At 43.9% G+C, this 27,844-nt stretch overlaps 1 protein-coding gene across 7 annotated transcripts in view; it reads left to right on the forward strand.

Annotated features, from left to right (window-relative positions):
* LOC147712816 (zinc finger CCCH domain-containing protein 11A-like) overlaps positions 1 to 27,844 on the forward strand; it is a 507,151-nt gene that overhangs the window by 289,082 nt on the left and 190,225 nt on the right. For all 7 annotated transcript variants that reach the window (XM_086923487.1, XM_086923489.1, XM_086923491.1 and 4 more), the window contains one exon: positions 27,520 to 27,618. In XM_086923487.1, the coding sequence (XP_086779613.1) occupies positions 27,520 to 27,618 (99 nt within the window). The remainder of the gene's footprint in view (positions 1 to 27,519; positions 27,619 to 27,844) is intronic.

Genomic DNA, 27,844 nt, shown 5'->3' on the forward strand with positions numbered 1-27,844 from the left:
CCAAGCCTATGCACCTCCTATGGCTAATATCACAGGCGTTAGGAATATATTTATTTAATCACCCCTGATAGCATATCGCCTACTACCTCATATATGTGTGTTTATCATAATTTACTACTATAATGACAATCTGTAATTTGTAATCTTTTTTATGTTTTTATGTGAAGTGCTCTGATACCCACGGGTCTTGTCCGCGCTATACAAAACTCTATAAATAAATAAATAAATAAAAATCTCACTGTCTCCTAAAGAAACTAAGGTCATCTGTGCGGGACCCCACCCACCTTGGACATCCATCTCCTCCCCCAAGGCTACATTAGCCATCTGCCGGGGTGGAGCACCAGTGGGTGCTTGTTTACCAAACAGGCGGCACTTGGTATCATTCGCCTTATGACCCAGGTCACCACACTTGTAACATTTATGGGGCCCCTGGGGAACAGGACTATCTGTTTGGCCCCTTGCTTTCTCTCAGGGGGAGGCTGGGAACCTTTCACAGGGTTCCCTTGGGGACTAATTTGGGGCCCTTTGCGGAACTCCTTCTGTTTGCTCTATTCCCCCCCCACTCTTCTGCTGGGGACCCTACCCACCTTTCGCTGAGTCTCCCATGTGACCCTTGTGGACCCGGGTGCTCACCCATCGGTCTGCCTCCTCAGCAAGCTTCCTATGGTTAGTCAGCTTGCTATCTATCAGATTCTGGTGCAGCTCTGGAAAATAATTATCAGACAAGTGCTTCCATGCAATCAAATCAAAGAGACCTTGAAAATCATTAAAATGTAAATGTGGGTGTACTTGTAAAGCGCACTGCGACTCCATGGAGTATCCTGGCGCTGAAGACCGCTGGGGAACCCGTCCTGGTTTTCCCTGTGAGATGGTCCCTTTCTGGGTATCTCCAAGGTGAAACCAGGCATCCCCGGCGTCTGTGGGGGGCCGTTGTAGAGATGAGGCAAGCTTAATGCCCAGAGTTGCCGAGTGTGCTCCCTGATTAGAGTAGGCATTGAGGAGAGAATTATCGAGTCCGTTTTGACCCTGGTCCACGACCCTGCCGCGTCGGGAATTGAACCATGGTCCCGGGCCGTTCTCTGCTTACGGGTCTGCCGCCTCTAACCAGTGAGCCACACCACTCCACACCAGTGAGCCACACCACTCCACCTTGCTGCCCTATACCACTCCAACCTTGCTGCCCTATACCCAACCATCCAGTGCTCTGCAAAAGAAAGTGACATATTTAACCCAAGTACTGTTTTCTAACTTTTTGCATTTCCTGAACCTCTGCCTAAAGAGCTCAGGTGTCAAACCATATCTAGACATCAATGCATCTTTCATGTGGCTGTATGAATTGTGGACTTCAGAAGGCAAGTCTAACAATGTATCCCGCCCCTCACTAAGGAACCTTCCCCACAACCCCGCTCCCCAATCTGTCTCCGGGACCCGGCGGGAAGACATGTCTACCTCATAGGCTCTGAACCACTGGCCAATATCATCATTTTTGTAAAACTCCTTCACCACATCCTTAGGAAAAAAAGCTCGACTTTCTGTATGTACTGACGGTATGCTGCTTCCAGAGGGAGTAACTGCTAAACTTTTGGTTTTAAACTCCAACTCCCTCAAAACTTTTTCATGCTCAAACTGCATTTTCTTTTCCTCAAGATCTAATCTTCTATTTTCTAATTCCAGCTGCCTATCCACCTTGAACCTGGTCATCTCCATTTCATGCCTCCTTGATCTCTCTCTGTCCTCCAGCTCCTCTGGAGACAGACTTGTGCTAGAAGCATTGCTACCTGCAGGGGAAGGTATTTTCTTCCTTCCCAAGCCAAATGACTCTTCCTGTTGTTCTTCTGCATCATCATCATCTTCAATCTCACAAGTTTTTCTTGTTTCTACCCAGGCCCTCCGCGCCTTGTAGAATTCTTCTTTCTTGGTGCACCCAACAGTGGAAACCTTGAATTTCTTGCAAAAGTACTTCAGCTGCTTTACTATGTAGCATTCCAGCCTCTCTGCTTCCCGTTCGCAATTAAGGGAGACTACAGATTCTGCTCTCTCTACTACGACTGAATCAGGCATCTTTCAAAAATAGAACAAAAATTCAAAAAGGAATCTACCAAAAAGTATGTGGTATCATTATGGTCTGCACAAACTAAGTAGTGTTCCCAGTCACTGTAAATGAGTCACAAATGCAAATCCAGAATCCTCACCGCTGACTGCCAATGTTAGATTTGGGGGTCTCTAGTTGGCACATGTAGGTACTTGTGACAAATAGGGACCCTCTCCTCTAGTCAGGATAAGGGGGATTGCACTCCTAGAATAACCCCTGCTCACCCTCTGGGTTGCGTGGTGCGAACAGTCAAGGCTTATTTCAGAGGCGTTGTAAGTTAAGCAGTTGTGACCACATACAGTAACCCAGTGACAACACTACAAATGGACACCACACAGATTTTATATAAAAAATAAGTAGACTTTATATTGAGTTACCACAAGACCATAAACGACAAAAATACAAACTATAATGTTCGAGGCATGTGGGCTGCTGAATTCATATCTGTACATATATCGCCGCCTAGTGTTGGGTCCGGATGATTGCCCATTGTTGTCCTGGAAGAGTCTTCGAAGTATCACGAGATAGGTGGCTCCTCCCATGGACTACAGTGCGCATGGGCATCCTCTCCATCCTCAGATTGTTTTTTTCCGCCATTGAGTTCGGATGTACTTTCCTTTACTCGAAGTTCGGAATCGAAAAAAACTTTTCTAAAAGGCCAAAAGGCCTTCGGGCTCGTCGGTATTGTTTCGATCGGTGCCAACTGCTTTAGCTACAGTTTATTCAACTCAGGACGTCGAATCGGGCCGCAGGCCTTCTCGACGCCAAGAAGATCGGTCGTCGATGGAACGAAGTCTATTGAAAAGATGCCCTCTTTGTAACTCTAAATACCCACATATAGATAAACACCCTGTATGTAACAAGTGTTTATCTCCAGAACATAATGAAACAGACTGCCTAGCCTGTGCACAATTTCGATCCAAAAAGACACTTCGGGTTCGACGGGCCGCAAAGCAAATCATGCAGAAACCACCGCCGGAGCCCGAAAATATCTTCGACGATGAACAAGATCTCATCGAGGCCGAAGTTTCAGATCAACAGTCGGATCAAGATTCAGACCATGACTCCAACTACTATGTCGACGACGACGAAGACATCGTCGAGGTAGGAGACGTCGAACAAGGGATCGGGGCCGTCTATGACGACTCCAGTGATGAAACGGGGCCAACTACATTGGGCCAACCGTGAATACTACGGGCCAAACATACACTTCTGTTGTTCCACAGGCTCGGGTCGAGGCATTGCCAGAAGGCCTTAGCCAAGATCTCAAAAAACATTCTATAGCCCGGCGATACAGTTCGGCTAAGAATATTATAAAAGAGCCAACAAATCAACGTAACCCGAAGTTGTTGATATCGAAACCAAAAGTGATGGAACCAAAATCGAAACCTAAACTGATAGACAACACAGTATTCGGACCTAACTACGTCGATCCATCTGAATTGATCCCAAAGAATATTGTCGACAATACGGTCTTCGGACCTAACTATTTCGATCCATCGGAGTCAAACACAAGGGTAGTCGAGCCAAAAGCCGGCGCACCTACATCCACTCCAAAACAAAAAGCTGTCGAACCGAAGAAATCTGCGTCGACAACACAAAAAAGGGACTCGATCCAAAAAAGGTTGTCGAACCGAAACAGAGAGTCGACAAACCAATGGCTGTGCAACAAAAACATATCGAGCCGAAGAAAATCGTCCCGAAGAAAAGCATCGAGCCGAAACAGCAAAGCATCGGTCCGAAAACATCGGTTCCGAAGATGCTACAAAGTCATAAGGGGACTATCGACTCGACAAAAAATGTCAACTATAAAAACATCGGCTCCAAAGAAGCTGGCACAACCTAAAAAGACTGTTGAAACACTGAAAACTCTCGGACCGATCAAATTTGGTCTACCAATTTCCTCAAAAAATAAGGCAGTCGACCCGAAAACCGGTATCGAGCCAAAACAAACTAAACCAAAGACATTGGCAAAACAAACAAGAACTACTGAGCAGGAGATCTTATATCAAGACCCCTCAACAGAAGAACAGTCAAAACTTTACATTGACCCTAATTCTGGCAAAGTCACTCTCTACAAGAGAAAAATGAGACCAGAAAATAAAAAAGAGACTTATTTCATCCCACTCAAAAAGAAAAGGGACTGTGCAACCTCACCTATTCTATTTGAGCCTATAAAACAAACTATACCACACACATACGCATATACACCCACACACTCAGATGAAGAGGTGGATTATGAGGATAATGAGGAATACAATTACACAGTAGACCCTGACCAAGACAGTCAAGCTCAACCATGGGTAGACCCAGTACATCCTGGTGATTCTCAGCCCATTCCAGATGCACCTGCATACCCTGCTAAGGCTTCTCCTACAGAGGATACAGCTGCTTTTAATGCACCAATAGATAGGGCAGCCCTCCATCACAATGTAGAGATGCATGCAGACCCCATTGAGGAGGATTTCCTCTTTGACACTTTTGCCACATCAGAAAGATCTGTCAAAAGACTACCAATGTTAAAAGGGGTACTTAAACATGCAGGTGACATATTTAAAGAAACAACTAGGGCACGGGTAATTAACCCCAGAATAGAGAGGAAGTACAGGCCAGCACCAGTAGACCCCACATATATGAAGGGACAACTGCCTTTGGATTCCTTAGTGGTATCCAATGCATGTAAACGTGCAAACTCACAAACCACTGGATAAGCTCCACCTCCTGACAAAGAATCAAAGATCTTGGAGGCCTCAGGAAAGAGGGTAGCTGCTCAAGCAGCTAATATATGGCGAATATCTAATACACAAGCCCTGTTAGCTAGGTACGACAGGGCACATTATGACACCCTAGAGACACTTCTCCAACATTTACCTGAACCTTACAAGGAACAGGCTGAAGACCTAGTACAGAAGGGAAAGCTAATAACTCACACCTCCATTAAATGTGCCCTAGACATGGCAGACACATCAGCCAGATCAATTAACACCAGTGTTATGCTCAGGAGACATGCTTGGCTTCGCATCTCAGGTTTCAAAAACGAAGTCCAGTCTACTTTATTAAATCAGCCAATAAATCCTGACTATTTGTTTGGTCCAGCTGTAGATACAATCCTAGACAAAATGAAAAAGGACACAAACAGCTAAGTCTATGGGAGCCTTACAATCCCAACAGCATAGAGGCTCCTTTCGTCGCTCCAATTACAGAGGTGCTGCAAGAGGTAGCTCATCACAGAAAACCTCAGTATACAAAGCAAATACGCAAACCACCTACAATAAGAATAATAGAGGTGGATACCGCGGCAATAACAACAAAGGCAGAGGACGAGGGAATAATACCACCAGATCCTCTGCCAACACAAAACAGTGACTTCTTAGTGCTACCCCAGACCATACAACACCAGTCGGGGGACGATTACAGCAGTTCCTACCAGTCTGGCAAAACATCACTACAGACAAGTGGGTAAGGCAAATTATCCAGGATGGCTATTGCCTAGAGCTAACCTCCACACCACCCAACATACCACCAAGACACCGTCCTATGTCTGCAGAACACCTAAACTTATTGCAATAAGAAGTCATCAGCATGCTGCAAAAAGGGGCCATAGAACTAGTACCATTAGAACATCAGGGTACAGGGGTATACTCACTATACTTTCTCATCCCCAAAAAGGACGGGTCTTTCAGACCCATACTGGACCTCAGGCCCCTAAATCAATACATTTTATCAGAGCATTTCCATATGCTGACTCTACAACAAGTCTTACCACTGTTGCAACAAGGAGACTTCCTCGCAACTTTGGACCTCAAAGATGCATACTTCCATATACCAATACATCCTGCTCACAGGAAGTATCTACGGTTCACAATACAAAATCAACATTTCCAATTCAAAGTCCTTCAATTTGGTGTAACAGCCCCAAGGGTGTTCACAAAATGCCTAGCGACAGTAGCTGCACATTTAAGAAGACAACATATTCACGTCTATCCGTACCTGGACGACTGGCTAATACAAGCAAAGTCAGCCCAGCAATGTGCCAGCCACATGTCAAAGACCATTCACCTCCTGCACAGTCTAGGCTTCACGTTGAACTACCCAAAACCTCATCTCCAGCCATCCCATGTACAGCAGTACCTGGTTGCAACAATAAATACTCTAGAGGCAAAAGCATACCCAAACACTGCAAGGATAAACTGTGTAGCATACCCAAACACTGCAAGGATAAACAGTGTGCAACTGCTCATCCAAAAGTTCAAGCCCCAACACTCGCTCTCTGCCCGAGTGTTTATGCAACTCATAGGCATGATGGCTTCGTGCATCTTCATAGTCCCTCATGCAAGACTGCACATGCGTCCGCTACAACAGTGCTTAGCACAGCAGTGGAACCAGGCTCAAGGACAATTAAAACACCTAGTATTGGTGACCAGTCGTGCATACAACTCTCTGCATTGGTGGAATCCACAAAACCTTTCAAGGGACAACCGTTCCAGGAGCCTGTACCATAGATAGTGTTAACAACAGACTCATCCCTGACAGGATGGGGAGCCCATGTCCTTCAGTACACCGTGCAGGGCCTATGGACGACACAACAAAAGAAAATGCACATCAACTTGTTAGAAATGATGGCAATTTTCTTGTCAATGAAAGCGTTCAAAGTACATTTATGCAACAAAACTGTGTTGTTCCGGACGGACAACATGACCGCAATGTACTACATACAGAAACAGGGAGGAACACACTCTCCACAGCTATCACATCTAGCCCAAAGCATGTGGAAGTGGGCCATTCAAAGAAACATTTTTCTCGTGGCGGAACACCTCCCAGGCAAGGACAACCAAATAGCGGATCTGCTCAGCAGGCCCAGCCAACAGATGCACGAGTGGGAGATTCATCCCACAGTGCTACAATCGTACTTTCAACAGTGGGGTCAACCAGAGATAGACCTGTTCGCCACAAAACAAAATGCAAAATGCCGCCAGGTTTCCACATCCGCAGTCGCAGGGCAATGCGATATGGATGAACTGGTCAGGCAAATTTGCGTACGCTTTTCCCCCAGCACCGTTAATACCGCTAGTGGCACGCAAACTACGCCAACACTCATTGACATTAATCCTAGTTGCTCCAACATGGGCGAGGCAACCATGGTACACAACTTTTCTAGAACTTTCCGTGGTGCCTCATCAAAGACTACGGCTAACACCCACTCTTCTCACTCAGAGCCCTGGAGACATTCAGCATCCAGATCCGCAACAACTGAACCTTGCAATCTGGCTCCTGAAATCTTAGAGTTTGGGTACCTAAACTTACCTCCAGACTGTATGAACATTATCAAGGAGGCAAGAAAACCTACTACAAGAGCTTGTTATGCAGCTAAGTGGAAGCGTTTTTTCATTTACTGTAATAACAATGACATAAACCCAATAGATGCTTCAGCGCAAAATCTCATTTGATACCTTTTGCACCTACATTGTTGCAATCTAGCTTATTCCTCTATAAGAATACACTTAGCTGCCATTGCAGCTTATCTTCAAAACAGGCAGCATCTTTCGCTGTTTAGAGTGCCTGCAATTAAAGCATTCATGTAGGGACTCAAACGAATAATCCCCCCCAATCCCCCCAAAACACCCACCTTCACCTGTCTGGAACCTAAACGTCGTTTTAACCAGACTATTGGGACCACCATTTGAATCGTTGCATTCCTGTGAATTACAGTTCCTAACATGGAAGGTAGCTTTTCTGGTAGCGATTACTTCGCTTAGAAGAGTTAGTGAGCTGCAAGCCCTAACTATTCAAAGCCATTCATCCAAATACATGCAAATAGGGTAGTTCTTAGAACAAACCCTAAATTTATGCCAATAGTGGTATCCCATTTTCATATAAATCGAACAATAGAACTGCCAGTGTTCTTTCCAAATCCACAGTCAGTACCTGAAAGGGCTCTACACACACTAGATGTCAAAAGAGCTCTTCTATACTACATTGATAGAACTAAGGATTTTAGGAAAACTAAACAGTTGTTTGTTGCCTTTTCACCACAACACAAAGGCAACCCCATTTCAAAATCTGGGTTAGCCAGATGGATCGTTAAGTGCATTCAGATATGTTATCTTAAAGCAAAACGCACTTTAACAGTTCCCCCAAGAGCGCATTCCACACGCAAACTAGGGGCATCCATGGCTTTCCTAGGAAACATTTCTCTAGAGCAAATATGTAAAGCAGCCACATGGACCACCATACATACTTTCACAAAACACTATTGTGTAGATGTACATTCCAAACAGCAAGCTGCTGTAGGACAGGCTGTTCTAAAAACTCTATTTCAGACTGCTGCAGCTGGCACAGGTAGCCACCGCTAAGGGGGAGAAACTGCTATGCATTCTATGCACAGATATGAATTCAGCAGCCCACATGCCTCGAACGGAATATGATACTTACCAGTATGCATCTGTTCTTGGCATGTAGGGTGGCTGGCATTCATATCGCCCACCCTCCTCCCCGGTGCCTGTCGCAGCTGTAGCATTCATTCTTACTCTTACTTTCTTGCATGGACATCTCTTACTGTACCACACTCCATCTCTGCCACAATGGCGAAAAACGTTCTGAGGATGGAAAGGATGCCCATGCGCACTGTAGTCCAGGGGAGGAGCCACCTATCTCGTGATACTTCGAAGACTCTTCCAGGACAACAATGTGCAATCATCTGGACCCAACACTAGGCGACGATCTATGCATAGATATGAATGTCAGCAGCCCTACATGCAAGAACAGATGCATACTGGTAAGTAGCATATTCCTACTTTAAGATGGTAGATTTAAGCTTAGTTCAGTTCAGTTCTTAGATGCGACACTCTGCGTCAATGTACCTTAAGTTGCGTTGCGCTTCCACAGCCAGCAATGTCGCAGCGATGAGAAAAAATGCGGAAAAGTTCAGATTCAAAGAAAGAAAGGCACGAAGATCTTCCAGATGCGGCACTCTTGTCGCGGATGCAAGAAGTTCTCGTTTCGATGCGTGGACTGCAGCGGCGACACCCTTACGATGTGACGACAACAGCTCCAGTGGCGACGCTCTTCTCCCAAGATGCGTGAAGGTTCCGCTCAGTGCGACAGCTACTTTAATATGTACAATGGTTCTGTCGGGTGCCTAAACTAATTACTTTAAAAGGCATATACATCTTTCTACGGTTATTTCTTAGTTGATCATCAATTACTTAAGTCAATCATCAAATGAAAGCATGGTTAAACAGCAAATCCCAAACAATGAACAGAGGGACAATGTATTTTTAATCAAAGAATTTTTTTCATTCATGAATACTCTGTTTATAATACATGTAAATTATTCATTGAATCAGAACATTACTTAGTTACAAACGGTGCATATAAATACAGTGCGTGCATTGTGACATATAGTGCACTAGTGAGAAAGTGAATTTTATACAAGTGAGTGATGGGAAGGGGTTTTTTTTGTGTGAAAACTTTAAGGGCTAGTTTCCAAATTTTAATTGTAATACATTCAGTACGCCACTTCACTTGGCCTTAGTAACTAAATATTCTGTACTGGTCCGATGGTTGTAATGTCGTCGAACTGGTAAAGTGTGGCGGAGGTCTCGAAAGAGTCGGCAGCCCTCTATCCGGATGTAGAGGGCTGCAGACTCTTTCGAGACCTCCGCCACACTTTACGAAGAATATCCCTTTTTACGCGACCACAGATTTAGTTTGGCCAGTTCCAGTGTGTGTAATCCCCATTGGTCGGTTGCTCTCGAAGACTTTCACGAGAGCTTCACCATACATCGCGAAAAATATCCTTGTACTGCGATTACAGATTTCACCCGACCGACTCCAGTGTGCATAACAGTTATCGGTCTGCTGCTCTTTACTATATTCATGTGAAATTCTAAAACCTTGGAGTATTCCTTACATTGTACATGTTTATGACTTCCGTGTATTGGGATGTTTACACTACTGCCTTCCCTTTGAATAAGTGTTTGTGGGTCCTTGACAGATACGCTACGATATGCAGTTCGTTGCCCAGAAAATTTGAAATTGAACTTTAAAAACTTTACTTGCGCCCTGATGAAGGAATCCTTGATGGTGGCACTTGTTCCGAAACGCGTGTCGGCGCTTTCCTCTGTCTGTTGGTCTAAAATGTGTTTGTAGTTTCTCTCTTTGATGTATGTGGTGATGGCTGGATGTGTGTATGCCTGAGGGTATGAATGGTTAGTGCATATAACGTTTTAACTGTCTTTTGTTGTTCTGGGCTTACATTACATGAATTTTATATGTCAACGGAATTTTCTGAAGAAATGAAGTCTTTCTTATCAATGCATATATGAGAATAAAATGATTTGATATCAAACAGCGTTTCTGTGGGCAATTGTCTATACTTGAACTCTTTGGTCCTTTAGAGTAATGGGAACTTCCCGCTCATGTTATTATTAGTAATGGTAGTTTATTCCATAGCATAGGGGCCAAGTAGGAAAATGGTTGTCCGCCTCTGCAAAAGCATCTGTGGACGACTACGGACAAGAGGTGTAATGGTAGTTTATTCCATAGCATAGGGGCCAAGTAGGAAAATGGTTGTCCGCCATTACGAGAAGTTCGAATGCGAGGCTGAACAAGGTACGATTTGGTACCGGACCTTAAAGATCTTCCTGGCATGTACCATTAAAGTTTTTTTGCTAGATTGTTTGGACCTGTGCCATACATTGTCCTGTGTTTGAGACATAAGACTTTGAAATGGCCTCTTTGTCGCACCGGAAACCAATGGAGAGTTTTGAAGTTTGGGGCGGAAGAGGATCGGGGGGGAAAGATTAAGAATGAGTCTGGCTGCAGTATTTTGAAGAATCTAGAGCTTGGAAAGCAGATCCTCATTGAGTGCCACCAGCAAGGCATTCCCATAATCAAGTCGGCTGATAACAAGACCCTGCACCAGACGTTTTCTAGTTTCAATGGGTAGCCACTTGAAGATTCTTTGAAGATTATGCATGATCCCATAGCAGACACCAAGAACCTGGTTAAAATGGGTTTTCATGGACAATGAACTGTTGAGGGTAACTCCCAGGTTGCGTACTACTAACTTGGGAAGGACATGGGCCTAATTCCGGGGGCCACCAGTCTTGTGCCCAGACTTCCTCCGCTTTACCAAACAGAATGATCTCGGTCTTTCTACCATTTAGTTGTACTTTATTTCTACCCATTCAATAGTTTACCTGGACCATACAGTTTTTGAAACGAGATAGTGTGTCGACGTGATCAGAACCAAAGGTGACAAGCAGTTGAGTGTCGTGGGCATGCGACACGGTTTCAAAACCATATGATCTGATGATTACAGGTAGAGGTGTTAAATAGAGATTAAACAACATGGGGCTAAGAATGGAGCCCTGTGGGACACTTACAATGACTGGAAGACTGCAAGAGGCTATAGAGTCTACGAGAACGGTGGTAGAGCGGTCAGCCAGATAGCTTGCAAACCAATCTAGGGCCTTCCCTCTAATTCCCACCTCCCACAGTCGATGTTTCAGGATACTGTGGGAGATGGTATCAAAGACTGCAGATAGGTCCAAGAGAACCAACATTTCTGATTCTCTTTTATCCAATGTGAGCCTGATGTTATCAGTAGTCTCCACAACCGCAGTTTCCGTGCTATGAGCGGCCGGAAACCCCATTGTGAGGGGTCCAGGAGACCATGGTTCTCAAGCTGAGCAGTGAGGCGTTTGTTAACTAGATGCTCTAACACCTTCCCAAAGTAGGGTAACAGTGAGATGGGACGATAATTAACTGGTAGATTAGGGTCAGCCGAAGGTTTTTTAGGAATAGGTTTGACTTGGGCATGTTTCCATCTGGTTGGGACTTTAGCTTGCTCTAATGACATATTAAAGATTACAGTTAGTATATTTACAAGTTGAAGCATAATCTTTGAGCAGGAGTGGGGCAGAAGGGGGTCAACTGGGGAACCTGATTTAATCTTAGTTAAGCCTGCAGCCACTTCAGTGATGGTTAAGGGTTTAAATTCCAACAGCAGGGGCACATCATTTATTTCCGATGGTAGTGGTGCCATAGACATACTACTGATTTTATTGTAAAAAAAATAAAAAGATACTGAATCTGACCTTTCTTGGGTAGGGAGGATGGAGGACTGCTCGACCTGAGGGGAAGTGCACTCTTTCAATATTTTATAGAGTTCCTTGCTGGAATGTGCTGCATTATTTATTCGCTGAGTTAAGTACAACTTTTTTGCCAATGTAATGTTTTTTATATAATTAAGGCGAGACTGTAGTTCCTGCAATCTTCGTCAGTTTTGGTTTTCCTCCACTGACGTTCAGTTGTTCTGCTAATTTGTTTGTCAGTTTTTAGTGTTGTCGTAAACCAGGATGAAGATTTCCTTTTTATTTTAACCCTGGCTAAAGGGGCAACCATGTCAAATGCGGATATGATGGAGTCTTCTAAGATAATTGTGGCCTGTTCCACAGTATCGAAATGGCATATCTGCTGTGGTTTAAAATGGGCTGAGAAGGCGTCTGGAGTTAATTTACACCAGGGCCGAATCAAAGTGGTTTTATTCAGTCCAGGTTTCCTACAGGAGTTACTGGGCATACTGAATTTTAAAAGAATATGCTCCGTCCATAATAATGGAGAGGATGGCTCGATAGTCAGTTTGGAGTAATTTGTGAATATTAAGTCTAACGTATGACCGGCTAATTGTGTAGGGCCTACTACCATCTGGGCCAATCCTAATGTTTCCATTGTTCCAACTAAGTGGCTAGTGTCATGGTCAAAATCAACAAAAGGAGAGAAAGGGATTCGGGCACTCTCGGTCCCCAGTCAATAGCAAATAAACAAAGGAAGAGTGTCCGTCAGACAAGCGTTCAAAAAATGATAATAGCACGTGAAAAAGAGGCCAGTTGTAAGTGGTCGTATGACAGGACCAGCTTCAAGAAAAAATACAATATTTTTTCAGGAAACCCTCACTCACCCTAATGATGACATGCTTCATCATTGGGTCCACCGGGCGAGATCGAATATCTCCCCGGTGTGCTGCGACGCCAGGTGACTGCGGAGCTGGTTGTTTGTGAGGGTGGGGGGTGAAAAAAGTGGTGAGTTAAAAATGTCCAAGGTTGTACCAAAAAATCATTTATTGGCTGGTCAACCTGACATGATAAAAACTATGTGTGGGGAAAAATAACCAAATAAATTATACTGGTGTTTCCCTTTTTAAAGGAAGGTCGACATGTTTCTGCCCGTGGTATGTGTGAATTTACAGGGCTTTCTTCAGGACCAGTTAGCGAGTGTTACCTTGACAGGTCTGGGCGCGCTAAGGCCCACCCTGCCATAGGCAGTGAAAGTTAAAATTGTACTATGTGTAAAGCGGTGCATTAAAAAATACAAACTTGTCAGTCTGGGGTTTTTACCTCTGTTACGAGGAACCGAGAAGTTTGTAAACAAACAGAACCACGCCCCATAGAACTCAGGAGGGGGGTGGGAGCGACAATAACACACCGCCCGCAACGCTCTGCACCCTCTCGGTACCTAGCTGTTCCCTCACTGTCATGGTCAGCCAATGAAGAGGAGGGGCCCCCTGAGGAAACTGATATAGGGCAGACAGGCAGGGGGAAAAAACAAATAGTTCAAAACACAAAAAATGTCTGCCCCCTGTAATTAATAAGATGGCTCAACTAGAGTCCAATATTAGCAACATGCAGAGATGAGCTCACTCAGACCAACAACCAGACAACATAGTCAACGTCACAACATGTTAGAAAAATATAAAAGATTTTTTTATTCATTTTATCCAATTTAGATGTATCATTTCATAACAAAACAAGAAACATAGCCCCAGGAAATAATTGCATAAATTCCCCACACAACCCTACATTCATTCAATCAAACTTGACAACTAACATTCTCATTCTGCAACCACGCAAATATCATACTTTCAGTCATACCACACCTTCTTCACATGTTCCCAACTCATCATTCTTCAAGAATCAGATGTAGCACAACTGTTCTGTCCTGGAGGATCTCCCCAACTCCGAGAGGGAGACCAAATGGCATGATAACAGGACAGACTGAAAAACGCCAACGCGCGTTTTGGTGCAGTGCCTGGTCTACGGCCACACCTTCATCAGGGCAGTCAAAGTAGGGGAGGGGGGCTGAAGTGAGACAACAGCATACAATCTGTAATAGGCAAAAACAATGTAAGTTTTACATACACTTTCTTCATGTCAACAGTTATCACATATTTTTTCCCCCATACAGTTTATTAAAAATTACTCTAATTGTTTCGTCCCGAATCTGGTGATGAAACAGTTAGCTCAAAACACTGCAGAAAGACATAATATAAAATTCATTAATGAAAAACATCTACAAAAAACAGGAATCCTAATGGACAACAGAAAAAAGGACTTCTTACACACGCATATATCTTCCATACTTTCCCATCATACATGGAAGAAGAAAAGAAAGGAAATGGGTGTCAAGCTAACAGAGGAGATATGAGTGACATATGGACACCCCAGATGTTTAATCGCATTTACCCGCAAGATTCGCATCCCCCCTGTTTAGCAATTTAAAAAAGGCCCATTAGCGGTGTACTGAGCTAATACTCCCTGGTACACAGCGGCAGCGTCACGGTTTCACAACCTGACGAGAACGGCGAGAGTCAAGAATGGTTCAGGGTTTGACAACAATAGGCAGCTAAAGCCACCCCGGAGTTGATGGACAAGAGATTCTCTGGAAAAAGCCAAAATACAAAGCCCAAGTTCAGACCTCAACAGTTCTAGTTTAATGGATATTGCAGAGGAAGTGAGATGTTATCGCAAGACTTGGGACTCTGCTTCAAAGGAGGTGCCTGAACCAGCAGGAGACAGTCGGGCCACGATGTCAAGGAGCGAACTGCTCATGAAGATAGTGGTTGAGGATCACCGGATCCGGCGTCAGAGGATCTAATATAGAAAAATTGTGTGTTTTGAAGTATTAGTGTCAGGGTCAGACAATTGCTCAGCGTGGTAGTTAAAATCACCAATTAAGATAAAATGATCTGTGGCTAGTACGTTTGGCACTATCGCTTCCAATAAGTGATTGACAAACTTTAGTTTTAGGGCCTGGAGGTCTGTAAACTAAGGCTTCTCTCCAAGTTTCGCAGTCGAGAGTTCTGATATTAAAGATCAATATCTCAAGCATCGTGGTGGTAAAGGACTCTAATACAATGATCTCAAGGGGGGCCTTAGTGGCAACTGCAATACTTCCCCCTCTACAAACTTCCCTGTCTAGTCTGGTCAGATGGTACTGAAGGGGAAAGGATATGGTGACATCCGAAGAGGCATGACAGTGAAGCCATGTTTCAGTTATAAAGCAAATATCAGGGTCTTCGGCCTCCAGAAGGCTCCAGAGTTCTAATGCGTGTTTAGGTGAAGACCTAGCATTGAGATATAAAGTAGTGAACGATTTGGGAGCTACCTTTGTATCGGTGACACATGTATCTATTATATCAGGGATCAATGCATGCATCTTTTTCCCGCTGTGAGTAGCGGACTGATAATTGACAGAGGATTCTACCATGAAAGGGGAGCTTTCATGATTGTACGGAATAAGGGGGTTTAGAGATCTCTGCTCTGCACTGGAATAATACAAGATGATATTGGAAGGAGCTTACCAGGAATATGATGTAAAAGACGCAGGGGTCCTGGCAGCTGGATGTGGTCAGGCGCAGACCGGCTTGCCTTTGACACTCCGCCGCGCCCTGGTTGGTGTAAATAGGAGGGGGTGGAATAAGAAGCTAGACCGCTGACCCTCCCGGAAGCGTATCCTTCTCTGAGGTACCAGCGGAAGGGAGCCTGTAGTCCCTCCGCTCAACCGGCACAAGCCGCGACGGACAGGGGACCAGCAGATCTAGTGACAGAAGCAGGTAAGGAAAGAGTAAACTAACAATGCAGAATACACAGGATCAAAGTGCGGTTCAACATGTGTTAGATTAAAGCACAACAATAATCAAATCAACGGTTCAGTAGTGAAGCCTAAAATACAATTTAAAATCTCAAGGAAGCAAGTAAAAGCAGTGGCGTTAGCGTGAGCAATCAAGATAGTTACTAGTCGTAAGGCTGAGGATTTGCTGGACTCTTTACACAGTATATCAGATTCTTGATAGATCACATGAAGAACCAGCTTCCTACAATCTCCCAGATGAATATAACAATTACGGGAAGGCCTGGCAAACGAGGGAAGGCCGATACCACCTGTAACAACTAAATGTGCATTAGATGGTGCGGAAACTGCTTCAAGAGGCATAAATACATCCATCATGCTCCATAGACATGCGTGGCTACGCATATCTGGGTTTAGACCTGAGGTTCAGCAGCATATTCTTAATGTACCATTCAATAGGAAATCCCACTTTGGCATCAAAAGCCTCTGCCCCCAGAAAAAGAAAAGCACTTTCCGACTCTAACCACTAGATGGCAGAATATGCACAGTATGTGAATCTAGAAGACGTCTATGCTGCAAAACTATTCTTGCAGGTAAGTAACTAGTTTCGATATCGGAGCCAGCAACAGCAATATCACGAGTAAGGGTGTGGAATCTGTTGTGAAGGCTGCAAAACCAGGGGCCCAGCTAGAGGTACCCCCAACAAGGGTACCTCCGTAGATTACTTGCCCCCTCCCCACGAGCACAAAACACCTGTTGGAACAGTTCTGATGTTATGTTGATGAGGATGTTGGTCCAAAACCTGGGAGCCTAGATGGAGCAAGTTACTCTTCTGGTTTTCTCTCTTCTTTCTGCAGTTCATTCTTTGATACCTCCGTTTATTATTTGCATTTTCCTGACCACTATACAAATTGCAACATTACATACTTTTCTGCTTTCTGCTCAAACCCAAGCAGGCCTCAAGGTCCCTTGAGGTCTCCATTTCGAAAGGGCATAAGTAGCCTGTCCGGAATTCGGTTAAAACCGAATGTAATTGAGATTACCCTACCGACTTCAAATGAGCTGACCCGGTTTAAACCGAGTATCGCTGATTTTTTCAACTGTGATTCACCACTTGGCCACTTGCACCTTTTGGCCACTTGAGGGAGCCATAGCATGACAAATCTGCATCCGACCTAGGCATCAGTAATTGCAATTAAATATTTCACCCTCCTTCCGCTGTTCATGGTGGTGTTCGCTCCCTTCCTCCTTCATCCTGCAATCCGTGGCTTTGCGTGCTCGTCCTGCTCTCTTTTCAACGTGATTGATGACATTAGGAAAACTAAACTCTATTATTTCACCTAAAGCAAATCGGACCTGCCAGCTGCACAAAGATCACTGCAGTAGGCTCCGTGATCCCAATTCATCTCTGCTATCTGGCAGGTTAGAGTGTTTCCAGCTGTGCAGTTGACTCTCCACCTCCCATGCGCCCGGTTTCTTTCAGGGGGGTCCATTCTCTGCTGGGAGCACAGTCCTCAAATTTAACAATAGAGATGAATGGTTCAGTTAATCACTCGGGCTCCGTCTATTTACGGAAATCAGGATTCATGTTACACCAACAACAGAGCGAAATTAGAGGAACGCAACCTTATTTTATGTGCAAGTTAAGGGGCAATCAGGCCTCCTTTTGTCTTAATATCCTGACTGGCGGCGGTCAGGAACCTCCCACTTAACAAGCTTTTGCAATGCATTAAGCCTCGCATTTATGCGAGTTTAAGCTATTGGCATTGTAAATGACAATGCCTTTTATTTATGTTTTAATAACAAAAACAAAAATAAAACTCATTGTTAATTGCAATGTCAATAGCTCAAACTCGCATAAATGCGAGAACTATTGCATTGCAAATGCTTGTTTTCACACTATCAAAAAAGTGGTGCTACGTCTCTTACATCATCATTACGCTTGCCCCTGTTCACAGGATAGCGTGATTGTTTTTAGCCTGGGGCCAGCGTGCACGACACAGCCTCCCCCTTTTATCAAGCAGTCCTAGTTAAAAACTGCTTTGCACCTTCTAGTTACATGAATTTGAACCACGTGTAGGAAAATAGCGATCCAAGTGGGATTTATTTTTTATTTTTCTGTATTTCTTTACTTACATCATGCATACATTGACGCATAACCGACCTCATTGTTAAAATGGGTAGTGTATTATGAAATCCCATTGCCGAGTCAATTCGTTCTTCCCTCTGGACTGAAAATTACCTGCAAGGCTTCAGAGCCAAGATCTCTTGCCATTCGCCTCTCTTTGCACTCGAAAGTAATAGGTTTTGACAGATTCTTAAACTAGATGATTGAGGGAAAAATGTGGAGAGATTCATCAATGATCGACAATAATTTAAAGATCTGCAGGAAGTAACTTTCTGAGAGAGAGAGCTCTTTAAATTTAGAAGCAAACAGTAATCTGTGTGCTGCAGCGAGAATGATTGCACTCCTGAGGCGAGTGTGCTGTTTATAGGTGGCAGAGAGTGAAAGTGCAAATGTAGGAGGTGTTCGTCGTGTGCTCTGGTGACAGAGAGCAGTGTTGCACCTTGGGACTGAGTGTGCTGTTTACCGGAGGTATCAGGGCGCTTTACATGAGCGCCAGAGTGCAGGGGGAGAAGACAGACAAGAGAATGGGGTGCCGAGGTGTGAAAGGCCAAAGGGCCAGAGCAACACCAGGCCCCCTGCCTGGCTCACGAAGGGGGGGGGGGGAAGCTATTGTGTTCTGGCGCATCTAAGTACTTCACAGGTCTGTATACGACCATTTCACTTAACTAGACTATCTTGTTTTTCAGCCCTTCTTAGAGTGGGGAGCTTAGTGCCACCGGACAGAGTCAGGTTTGCACAGTTAAAACGTGCCATGATGTAAATTACAGCACCACTGCAGGCTCACCTCTTCGTTTTTAAAATGTTTTATTTTATGAGTTCAGCAGAGCCCTGCCGCCCCCGCGAGTCCCCACTGCCAGCTCACCTTCCACAAGAGTTGGTGAGCAGGACCCCCCCATACCGCGTGCCGCCTTAGACCCAGTAGTGTAGATCAGTGTCATGTGAAGTCCGTTGTGCCAGCCCGGAATCTCTTCGCTGCCCAGCACACCTGCCCAAGTCAGGACGAGCAGTCCGCCAGCACCCAGTAGGTGAAAAATGCAGCCTTTCTGACAGCGAGTGCCACGCTTGGGTAGTTCGAAGTATCCCCAAACACAACTACACAGGCCTCAGATTACCCTTCTGGGGTGCATTTATGGCGATTCTGTGATTGCCTGCATGTGGAGACTGGTGTGCATTTATTAACGGGACGGTATGATTGGTAGCTGCGGGGATGCTCTAAAGAGGTTTGATTTACTGCTGAACGCTTTCTGTGTCTAACAAATCAGTGACAGATTATTATGCATTTTTAGGGGGAGGGTTTTATATAGCGCACACAAAACCCGGAGGTATCAGAGCGCTTTACATGAGCGCCAGAGTGCAGGGGGAGAAGACAGACAAGAGAATGGGGTGCCGAGGTGTGAAAGGCCAAAGGGCCAGAGCAACACCAGGCCCCCTGCCTGGCTCACGTGGGGGTGTTCTGGCGTCAGAGATTTCCAACCAGAGATACAACTCACAAGTGCTTCCTCTGTCTGAAGCTGCCCTACAGTGGAATGTCGTTTCTGAAGCCTCTCTTAGACCTGTTTCTTCCTGATATTGTTATTGTATTATTCTGTCTGTGAATGGTCCTTGCTGTAGGAAGAGAAGGTCTGTGTGGAATCTAAAACGTACATCAGTTTCTGTCTTGCTTTTTAATATTCCTGAGGCAGTGTGTGTGGTCATCTTCTTGTTGAGTTCTCACTACATGGCAAGGTGTTTACCTTCAGTGGGAGTTCTCACTGCATGGCTAGGTGTTGCCCTTCTGTCTGTCCACATTACACATTACAGTATAGAACAACAGACAGAATGAGAGCGAGGGAGGGAAAGGGAGGCAGACAGAGGGAGAGCGAGGGAGGGTGACAGACAGAGGGAGGGAGGAGGGTGACAGACAGAGGGAGGGAGGAGGGGGAGGGAGGAGGGTGACAGACAGAGGGAGGGAGGAGGGTGACAGACAGAGGGAGGGAGGAGGTAGGGAGAAGGGTGACAGAGGGAGAAGGGTGACAGAGTGAGGAGGGAGACAGAGTGAGGAGGGAGACAGAGTGAGGAGGGAGACAGAGGGATAGGGAAGGAAAGAGAGGGAAATGGAGAGAGAGGGAGACAGAGAGGGAGTGAGACAGTCAGAGTGAGTGAGACAGAGGGAGTCAGGGAGAGAGGGAGATAGAGGGAGAGAGAGGGAGTGAGACAGAGGGAGAAATAGCTGGTGGTTGCCAGTGGGGACACTTACTCTTGGGGAGCCCACACTTGTTTTTCCACATCATTTATGTACCTATTACACATAGCAGAAAGACGGTGGAAGACGGTAAAACCGTCACAAAATGAAAGGTCAGGAACCTCAAGGAGTGAGATAAAGGGGAGGGGATTGTCTAGTAGTGGATTACAGAGGTATGAGGTGGCATTAAAACTACCAGCCTTGGTATTCCTCGCGCCCATGTTTTACTGCACCGGCTGCGGGCTTCTAAGCAGAGTTTCAGGCCCTGACACTCACTTTCACAAATGAAGCACTGGTCTACACACTTATATATTGCTTGCTCTTATGCTTCTTAGAAGGTGCTACTAACTCACAGGTGTTTTGTTTGCAACTGCATGCCTTGCGTAGCGTTTTTCCGTGAGTCCTGTGAAACTGTTGCACCAGTATTACTTGTGAGTAGGTTGAACTTTTACAGTACCATCCTTAGATTTTTCTAAGGAGTACTCTAACAGCGCCAGCAATATGCCTGTTTTTCATACTCTTGTGTACATCCCTTGCTTAGCTTTTCCTCATGAGTGGCTCATGGCCACTTACACTACCATACAATATGCTGAAGAAAAATTGAAAGAACAAACATAAAAGCAAAGAGTTCCATAAACACCGGCAAAACACCGTTTCAGTTGTTTTTTATGACGCGAAAATGAGTAAACACTGAAAAGCACTGTTTTTTTGAGGTATGGAAATCACTGGAAAGCACTGAAAAAACACCACCAGAATTTACTAAAAATAGAAACTGAAAACAGGAAAGCCTAGGCATAAGCATTGCGCAGTCCCTGAACCGTGGCTATGGAATGCAAGGCTAGTTTTTTTTAATGAATTTTCCTTTTTATCCAAAACTCAGTCAAAGGCTCCTTGACATAGTTTTAGTTGATCACCAAACTGGACAAATTCATTCTTAAGTTACCACTTGAGTGTTTTTTCTTAATTCCTGAAACTGACTTTACACACCGTGCTAGATAGCTTGCCTGCCAACTGCTGCACCTATGAAAGTGCAGAAATGCAATCACTCGTTTCAAACGCTGTCAAATTGTTGGGGACTGTCAACTAGTTCAAGGATGCAGTTAACTTAAATGTCAGATGGCATTGAGGATTTCCACTGCCGTGCGTATGCCTCTGTCTGGGGTGTATGTAACTTGGTCTCCTGCTATGCCATAAAAAATAGAACAGGGAAGCAGGGGGGTTTTCTTGATTGAAGGGATAGGCCAATGAGCAAACCACTGTTTGTACATCTGTCCGAATTATACGCTTGTCGGTAAAATTCAATGTTCAGGTTTTCACTTGACAAATTAAGGCAGGACAACCCTGCAGAAATGTAACAGATGAAAAATGCCATATAGATACTTGAACTTGAAGATTTTAGTGCCTGCAAGCACCAAAATTGATGTGTGCTACTTTTGGGTCAGCATTCTTAATTTTCGTTTATCGCAAGATTCACAAGATATCGTTATTTATAGTGCCGGTTTAAAAAAAAAATGCAATTACATATTCATTAATCGAAGCCTAGAATTCTTACTATGTGCTATTTGAGAATATCCTACCTGATCAGTGCTTAACATACCAGTAAAAAGAGTAAAGATATATCAGTATTTTAGTAAGTAGTTTAAACAAAAACGGCAATGTTTGGACGGCTGCAACACAAACGACCACGTTAAAATGGAAACTCTGGACAGAATTTTGAAAGGTGTCATCCAGATCATGCGATGACGCACCTGCTTATGTCTGTGCTCACTTGAAAGGGTGAAACGTAGCAGTTCCCAAAATTGCAAGCATGTCCCAACTCATTACTGCAAGCCTAGATTTGCAAGGCGGACAAACATAGTCATGGTCTGATTGTCAATTGGGAGAACAGCCGGCTTATTTAACGTGGCCAGTCTGGGAGAAACTATGACTATCCTTTTGAATGGATGATTTTATGTCAAATAGTACGCATGAAGCCGAATCTATTTTCCTGGCTGCAAACCTGAAAGTTTCGAAGGCGTGTGTTTAGCAGCTAGGTGCAGGAGCCCCTGCTTCACCGCAGTTGAGTTAGTGCCATGTGTCCTGCAGAGGCACAGGCGGTGAGGGCTGCCCTTATATATAAAAAAACAAAAACAACTGCAAACACTATAAAGCGGACACTGCGTGCAGTAAAAAATAAATAAAAAGAAGGCAAACGAAGGGCATAGGGAATAATAGCGATTGAAGTGACAGTTTTGCATGGGGCAATTTATATAAAAAAAATACTTTAAGGTAAATACATTACACTGCAAATAAAGAAAGGCGTGCGGTCTCCAAGAAACTGAAACCGCGGCTTAAACAAAACTAAAAAAATGTTGGCACCGGAACTGAAAGAAGCAGGAGGAAGGGTGAGGCAGCTATAGCCTACGGAGCTTCTGAATACCGTGCAGTACTCTTTGTTGCAGCAGCATCTGCAACTTCTGAACACGCAGCGGTGACATGCCCTTCCCAGGTCACAGGAGAGCCGCTGCTGGTACTGCACACGCATATTGCTATTGTGAATCTGGTCCCTTGCGATGAAGACGCTGCAGCAAGCCGAGAAGCGGGGAGGGAGCATATTGAAAGACAAAGCGCAGTGTCCATTTCAGGGGCGCAGTGGCATAAATCAAGTGATCGAAAAGTATAAAGCAGGGAGGCCGGCACTGAAGTAGCATAGCACGTGCAGGAGTGCCGCACTGTGCAAAATAAAGAAAGGCGCATGGTTGCTTAAAGAAAAAGCAAGTAAAGTGAACACCATTGCAGGAAAGCAGGTCGTGCCTGCAATAGGAGAAACTCATTGACGAAAATAGTGCTCACAGACTGTAAATGAAAACTAATAAGTAACACAAGTAAAAGGGCCAGTCCTCATGGGAGGTTACAAAAGCAGAAAAGGCGGTGCTAAAGAGGGACTATTACGCATACTCGTGAATCAAAAGCAACCATTTAGAATGGACAGTAACATGAACCAATTGAAAAGATGGAGGGAAAATGTGTGGAGCTTTAAGTCCATACCTGAATACTTCATGTCTTAAAAAGACTGTGCAAGCGCTTCCTAGGTGAGGCCTAAAAAGGACCGAAGAATTCGAACCCAGTCACTAGATGGTTGAATGATGCACAGCTTGCGAGTCCTGATAGTTCGTCAAGCTGCAAAACTACCACAGGTAAGTAACCTTTTCGTTATTGCTTATTGTTCATCATTGGTATTAGACTTGTGCTCTCAAGGAAGCATTCCACCCCTCCTTCTCCTGCTTCAAAAAGGAACTGAAACTCCATCTCCTCAACCAATACCTTACTGACCAACGTAAACTAACCTAGACTTCTATATCTTAGCTGACTTCCCTCTCACTTGGCCACCAAGGAGAGGTGTTTACTTGAATGTGTTTTCTCCTTCCCCTTCACAGTTTGCCTAATTATTATGTTTTACTTATGTCTTTTTGCTTCCTTAATGCAGTTCTTTTTCTCTCCTGTGTGTATGTAAAGCGCTCTGATACCCACGTGTCAAGCTAGCGCTATATAAAACTTTTTAAATAAATAAATAAAATTCCATGCATTTACTAAGGTTTTTGTAGTAGAAGTTGGGTGTGATCGTTAGTAGGGTGTTTGTGAGATCATATGAGTGGTTGATGGTGTGAACAGATAGGCTAGAGGAGATTAAGTATTGTTAATTTGAAGGAGATGCGATTGATGAAATGAGGGGTCACCTGTTCGCAGTAATACAATAAGCTATATTTTGGCTAAAAATATGGCAGAACCTTGCAGCAATTTTAACAAGGGAGATAATTGTAGACTGCCTCAAATTAAACAAGGGTGGATCTATACACTGGCTTTCCGCTGTCAGAAAAAGCTTAACCAGCGTGAACCTTGAACATGTTTTTGTACATCCGTTAGAATTAGAGGGCATGAATGAAAGAGCACTCATGGGTGTATTGTATGAATCGTATAACAATGAAAGATACGCCATTGAGTGCCCTAAACCATCGATTGCCAGGTATATGTCCCTCCTGGAGGCAAATCGCTCTCAAACACACATGCTACCCAAATACCTCTTGAAGAGCATTGGACGATGGAAGAGGAGCCTACTTTTTCGCTTTAGGGATGGTACCATAAAATATTCACTTTGCTTCCCGCTGGGATTTAATAACAACCTTGAGCAAATTCCCTGCCCGTGTCGTACCGGTAGTAACCAAACGGTTGTACATTTCTTATTGTTCTGTAACTTCTACGGAAACTATACAAAACAATATTTGATTTCGTATCTTAAGCCATTAGCCATCGCTGATCACAAAACAACGTATCTCGAGATCTTACGATTCGGAGGCGATTACCTGATTTTCCGTACAAGCTCCTGTTTGCAAGCGGCAGTTCGCTAAAGTGTCTCCATGAGCGATTTCTAATGTGTCAAGAGCACATAATAATGTTTTGGTGTACATAGTTATTATCACCTTTTTAGTTAAACACCAACCAAGGTGCTACTTGGTAGGCATGTAACCTTAAACAAAACCAATTACTCCTGCACCATGCTGTTAATATTGTTTACAACCAATTGCACTTTATCCCAATATGATGCTGCTGCTAAATGCCTGTCCAACCCTTTTTAACATTTTTGCAGACATGGAAGCTTAAACCATAATAAATTACATTTGTACCATGTTGTTAATGTTGCTCACATCCAATTGCACTTTATTATAATATGATGACGGTTCTAAATGCCCATCTACTTGCTTTTAAATTGGTTTATTTATCTTCAAATCGCTAATATGGTATTGCTGTCGTATATTACGCCTTTTAAAAATATTGTATATAGTTTTAATTTTGCTTATCAAATTTATGTGTTTTATCTAGTCTTAAGCACCGCAGATTTAAATAAGATTTTAAATACGAATCTATATGAGAATTTTAAATAAGAGTTGTATTTCTGTTGGTGGTGATTGAATTGTGCTTTTATGGATATTCGTATCCGAATAAAGTTCAATGAATTGAATAAGAGAGAGTAAGGCAGACAGCCCTTCAAATTAAAGTATGTTTTGCTAAGAGAGGTGGCATGCACAGGATAGATGGTTAGTAGATGGTCAATTCATAGAAAGATGTGAGAGGAAAACAATCAGTTTTAAGCCGAGGGCAATTTTGCATTCAGGCTTATAGGAATATAGTGGGAGGAGGCATTTTGAGTTAGCATACAATATGATAGAAAACAGCATAAAGGGGCACCAGCATTCGCATGTGAGGTATTGTAGCGATTGTATAAAGCTTACTACCCCTCTGTGGGATGCTGAAACATTTAACCATGTGACTAGTGGATTACACCATTTGGATGTGTGGTGAAAGAGTGGGTCTTTGCTTTGAGCCTGTGTGGTGAATGATCCCCCGAGATGTAATTGTCATGGCCATTTGTTGGCTGAGGGAGTGAGATAGAAATGGATTTTTATAGTGGCAGCACTAATTAGCTCTGCAGGTCCCTTTATTATGTTGTTGTTTTGCTTTCAGTTCTCAATCTGAATTTCTGTGCTTGTTGCGATGGGAGGTCTTTTAGTATGTGTTCTTCATGATCTTATGGATCTGGGGGGAGGTTTACAGATCTGAAGATGAGTGAGTGAGAATCTGAGAGCTGCCTGAAAAGACTGCACATCAATTCTTATTTATTTGTTTGCCATTATGAGGTGACCTTCACGAAGATTTGTTTTGGGGTAGTTCATCTTGGTGTTAAACATAGGTTTGTTTGTGCCAAGTGCATATGAATTTTTTCGACTTGCTTGTTGGGATTTAAGAGTCCTCCGGGGTCCAGCAGTGTGTGGCAGGTCTCCCTAGCCTTCACAGACCGTTCGGGCTATTATTGAGTACCTATTTAGATGGGTTGCTATAACCTTTATCTGTGCCCTCCCACACCTTTCATACATTATTTATATTCCTGCTCAGTTGAAGATGATGCAGTGAATTGGTAGATGGTATTACAATGGTGCCTCAGATTAAGACAGTAAGGACTGTCAGAGAGACTAGAGTTACTGTCCTCCAGCTTGTGTTTACACTTAAAGTGGGTTGATCCTGGTGCAGGAGTATGATAAAGAAGTTACTATCCCTGGGTGACTGTCTTCTGTAGAACTGTAGGTGAATTGTACCTGGGGTAGCTATCTGGTGGTCGGCTGTACCTAGGGTGATAGGCTCCTAGAACCAAATAGGCCAATAATCTCCTGTAGCTAGGAGGGCTAATCATTTAGGGCACATTGACAGGCAGTGTCCAGGGGTAATAGTGCCCTAGATCCCAGTACAAGCCATCCTCGCCCTGCAGGTGTATGTAAGGGTTTGTAACTAGGTGTGCTATTTCCCTAGAGCCCAATAGCAGTGATCCCCTGTTGTGATGAGTAGCTGCTTACCCAGTGGTCTGCTGGGGCCTCGGGCCAGAACCTAAGCCTTTCTACCAAGAGTCTTGTCACCCTTTACCTGGATGCCATAAAGGATCTGTTGAAGTAGGGGGAAAGCCCTAGATGTCCAGTAACATGGCTTCAATGACCGCTCTAGGAGTCAGTCTGGGTGACCTAAAGCTAAGCCAAGCCCAATATAGACCCAATAAGCATGCTTACCAAGTAGATCACATTGCTATGAATCGCGCCCTAGCTTTGAAAGTAGGTGAAGTTGATCACAAATGGAATCAAATGCTCAAACACATTTTAAGCAGAACTATGAAAAAAACAGTAGAGTGTATTTCAACCACAAAAGTGTATGGCAGAAGTCCTTATTGGGACTATGATATAAAACTTTGTTTTTAGTCCGACATAATGAGTTTATAAACCAGTCCTCCTACGCACAGCAGTATTGGCTAGGGTGTAGTTTCATTCAGTTTTTCAGTGTGTCGTATTTTTAAGGTGAAAAGTCACTTAGCTGAGGAACCAGCCTCAGGCCCATTAATTGACAAGAATGATCTACTTGATTTACCCAATGTATCATGGAAGACAGTAGACATTATTTATTGTTAAAGTTTTTTGCTTATAACTAATTTCACTCTCATTGAGTGCAGACATTGTGCTGGAACATGTGCATCAACATGCAATTGCTGCTTTAATTTCATTATATTTATCACACACCTAAGCAACAAATATTTCGCCTTCCCCTTGATGTGAGAGTTTTATGGACTATTTCCATTTCCTCCTCTTGAAGGTGAAGTTACTGGCCCTGCATTAAAGCGAAGTCTGGCTGAGAGGCTTGGTCGGAAGATCAAATCTTCGGAGTTGAGTCTAAATGAAGCTCAGAAGAAAGGTATTAAGAACTTGTTATTTTAATTGTTCCTATATGTTGCACCCCCACCTTCTTGGGAAACATTTGTGATAAACGTTTCATTACCCATGGCATGTTTCCAACCTACAAAATAATGTTTCAGAAATACTTGTTTGCTGGGTTTGAGATTGTAGAACCACTTCTGCTAATGTAGCAATATTCTTCTTTTAGCAGGACAATCTCTACATTCATAACTTCACATACCAAG

This window comes from Lissotriton vulgaris, chromosome 5, assembly GCF_964263255.1.
Source record: "Lissotriton vulgaris chromosome 5, aLisVul1.2, whole genome shotgun sequence".
Lineage (NCBI taxonomy): Eukaryota > Metazoa > Chordata > Amphibia > Caudata > Salamandridae > Lissotriton > Lissotriton vulgaris.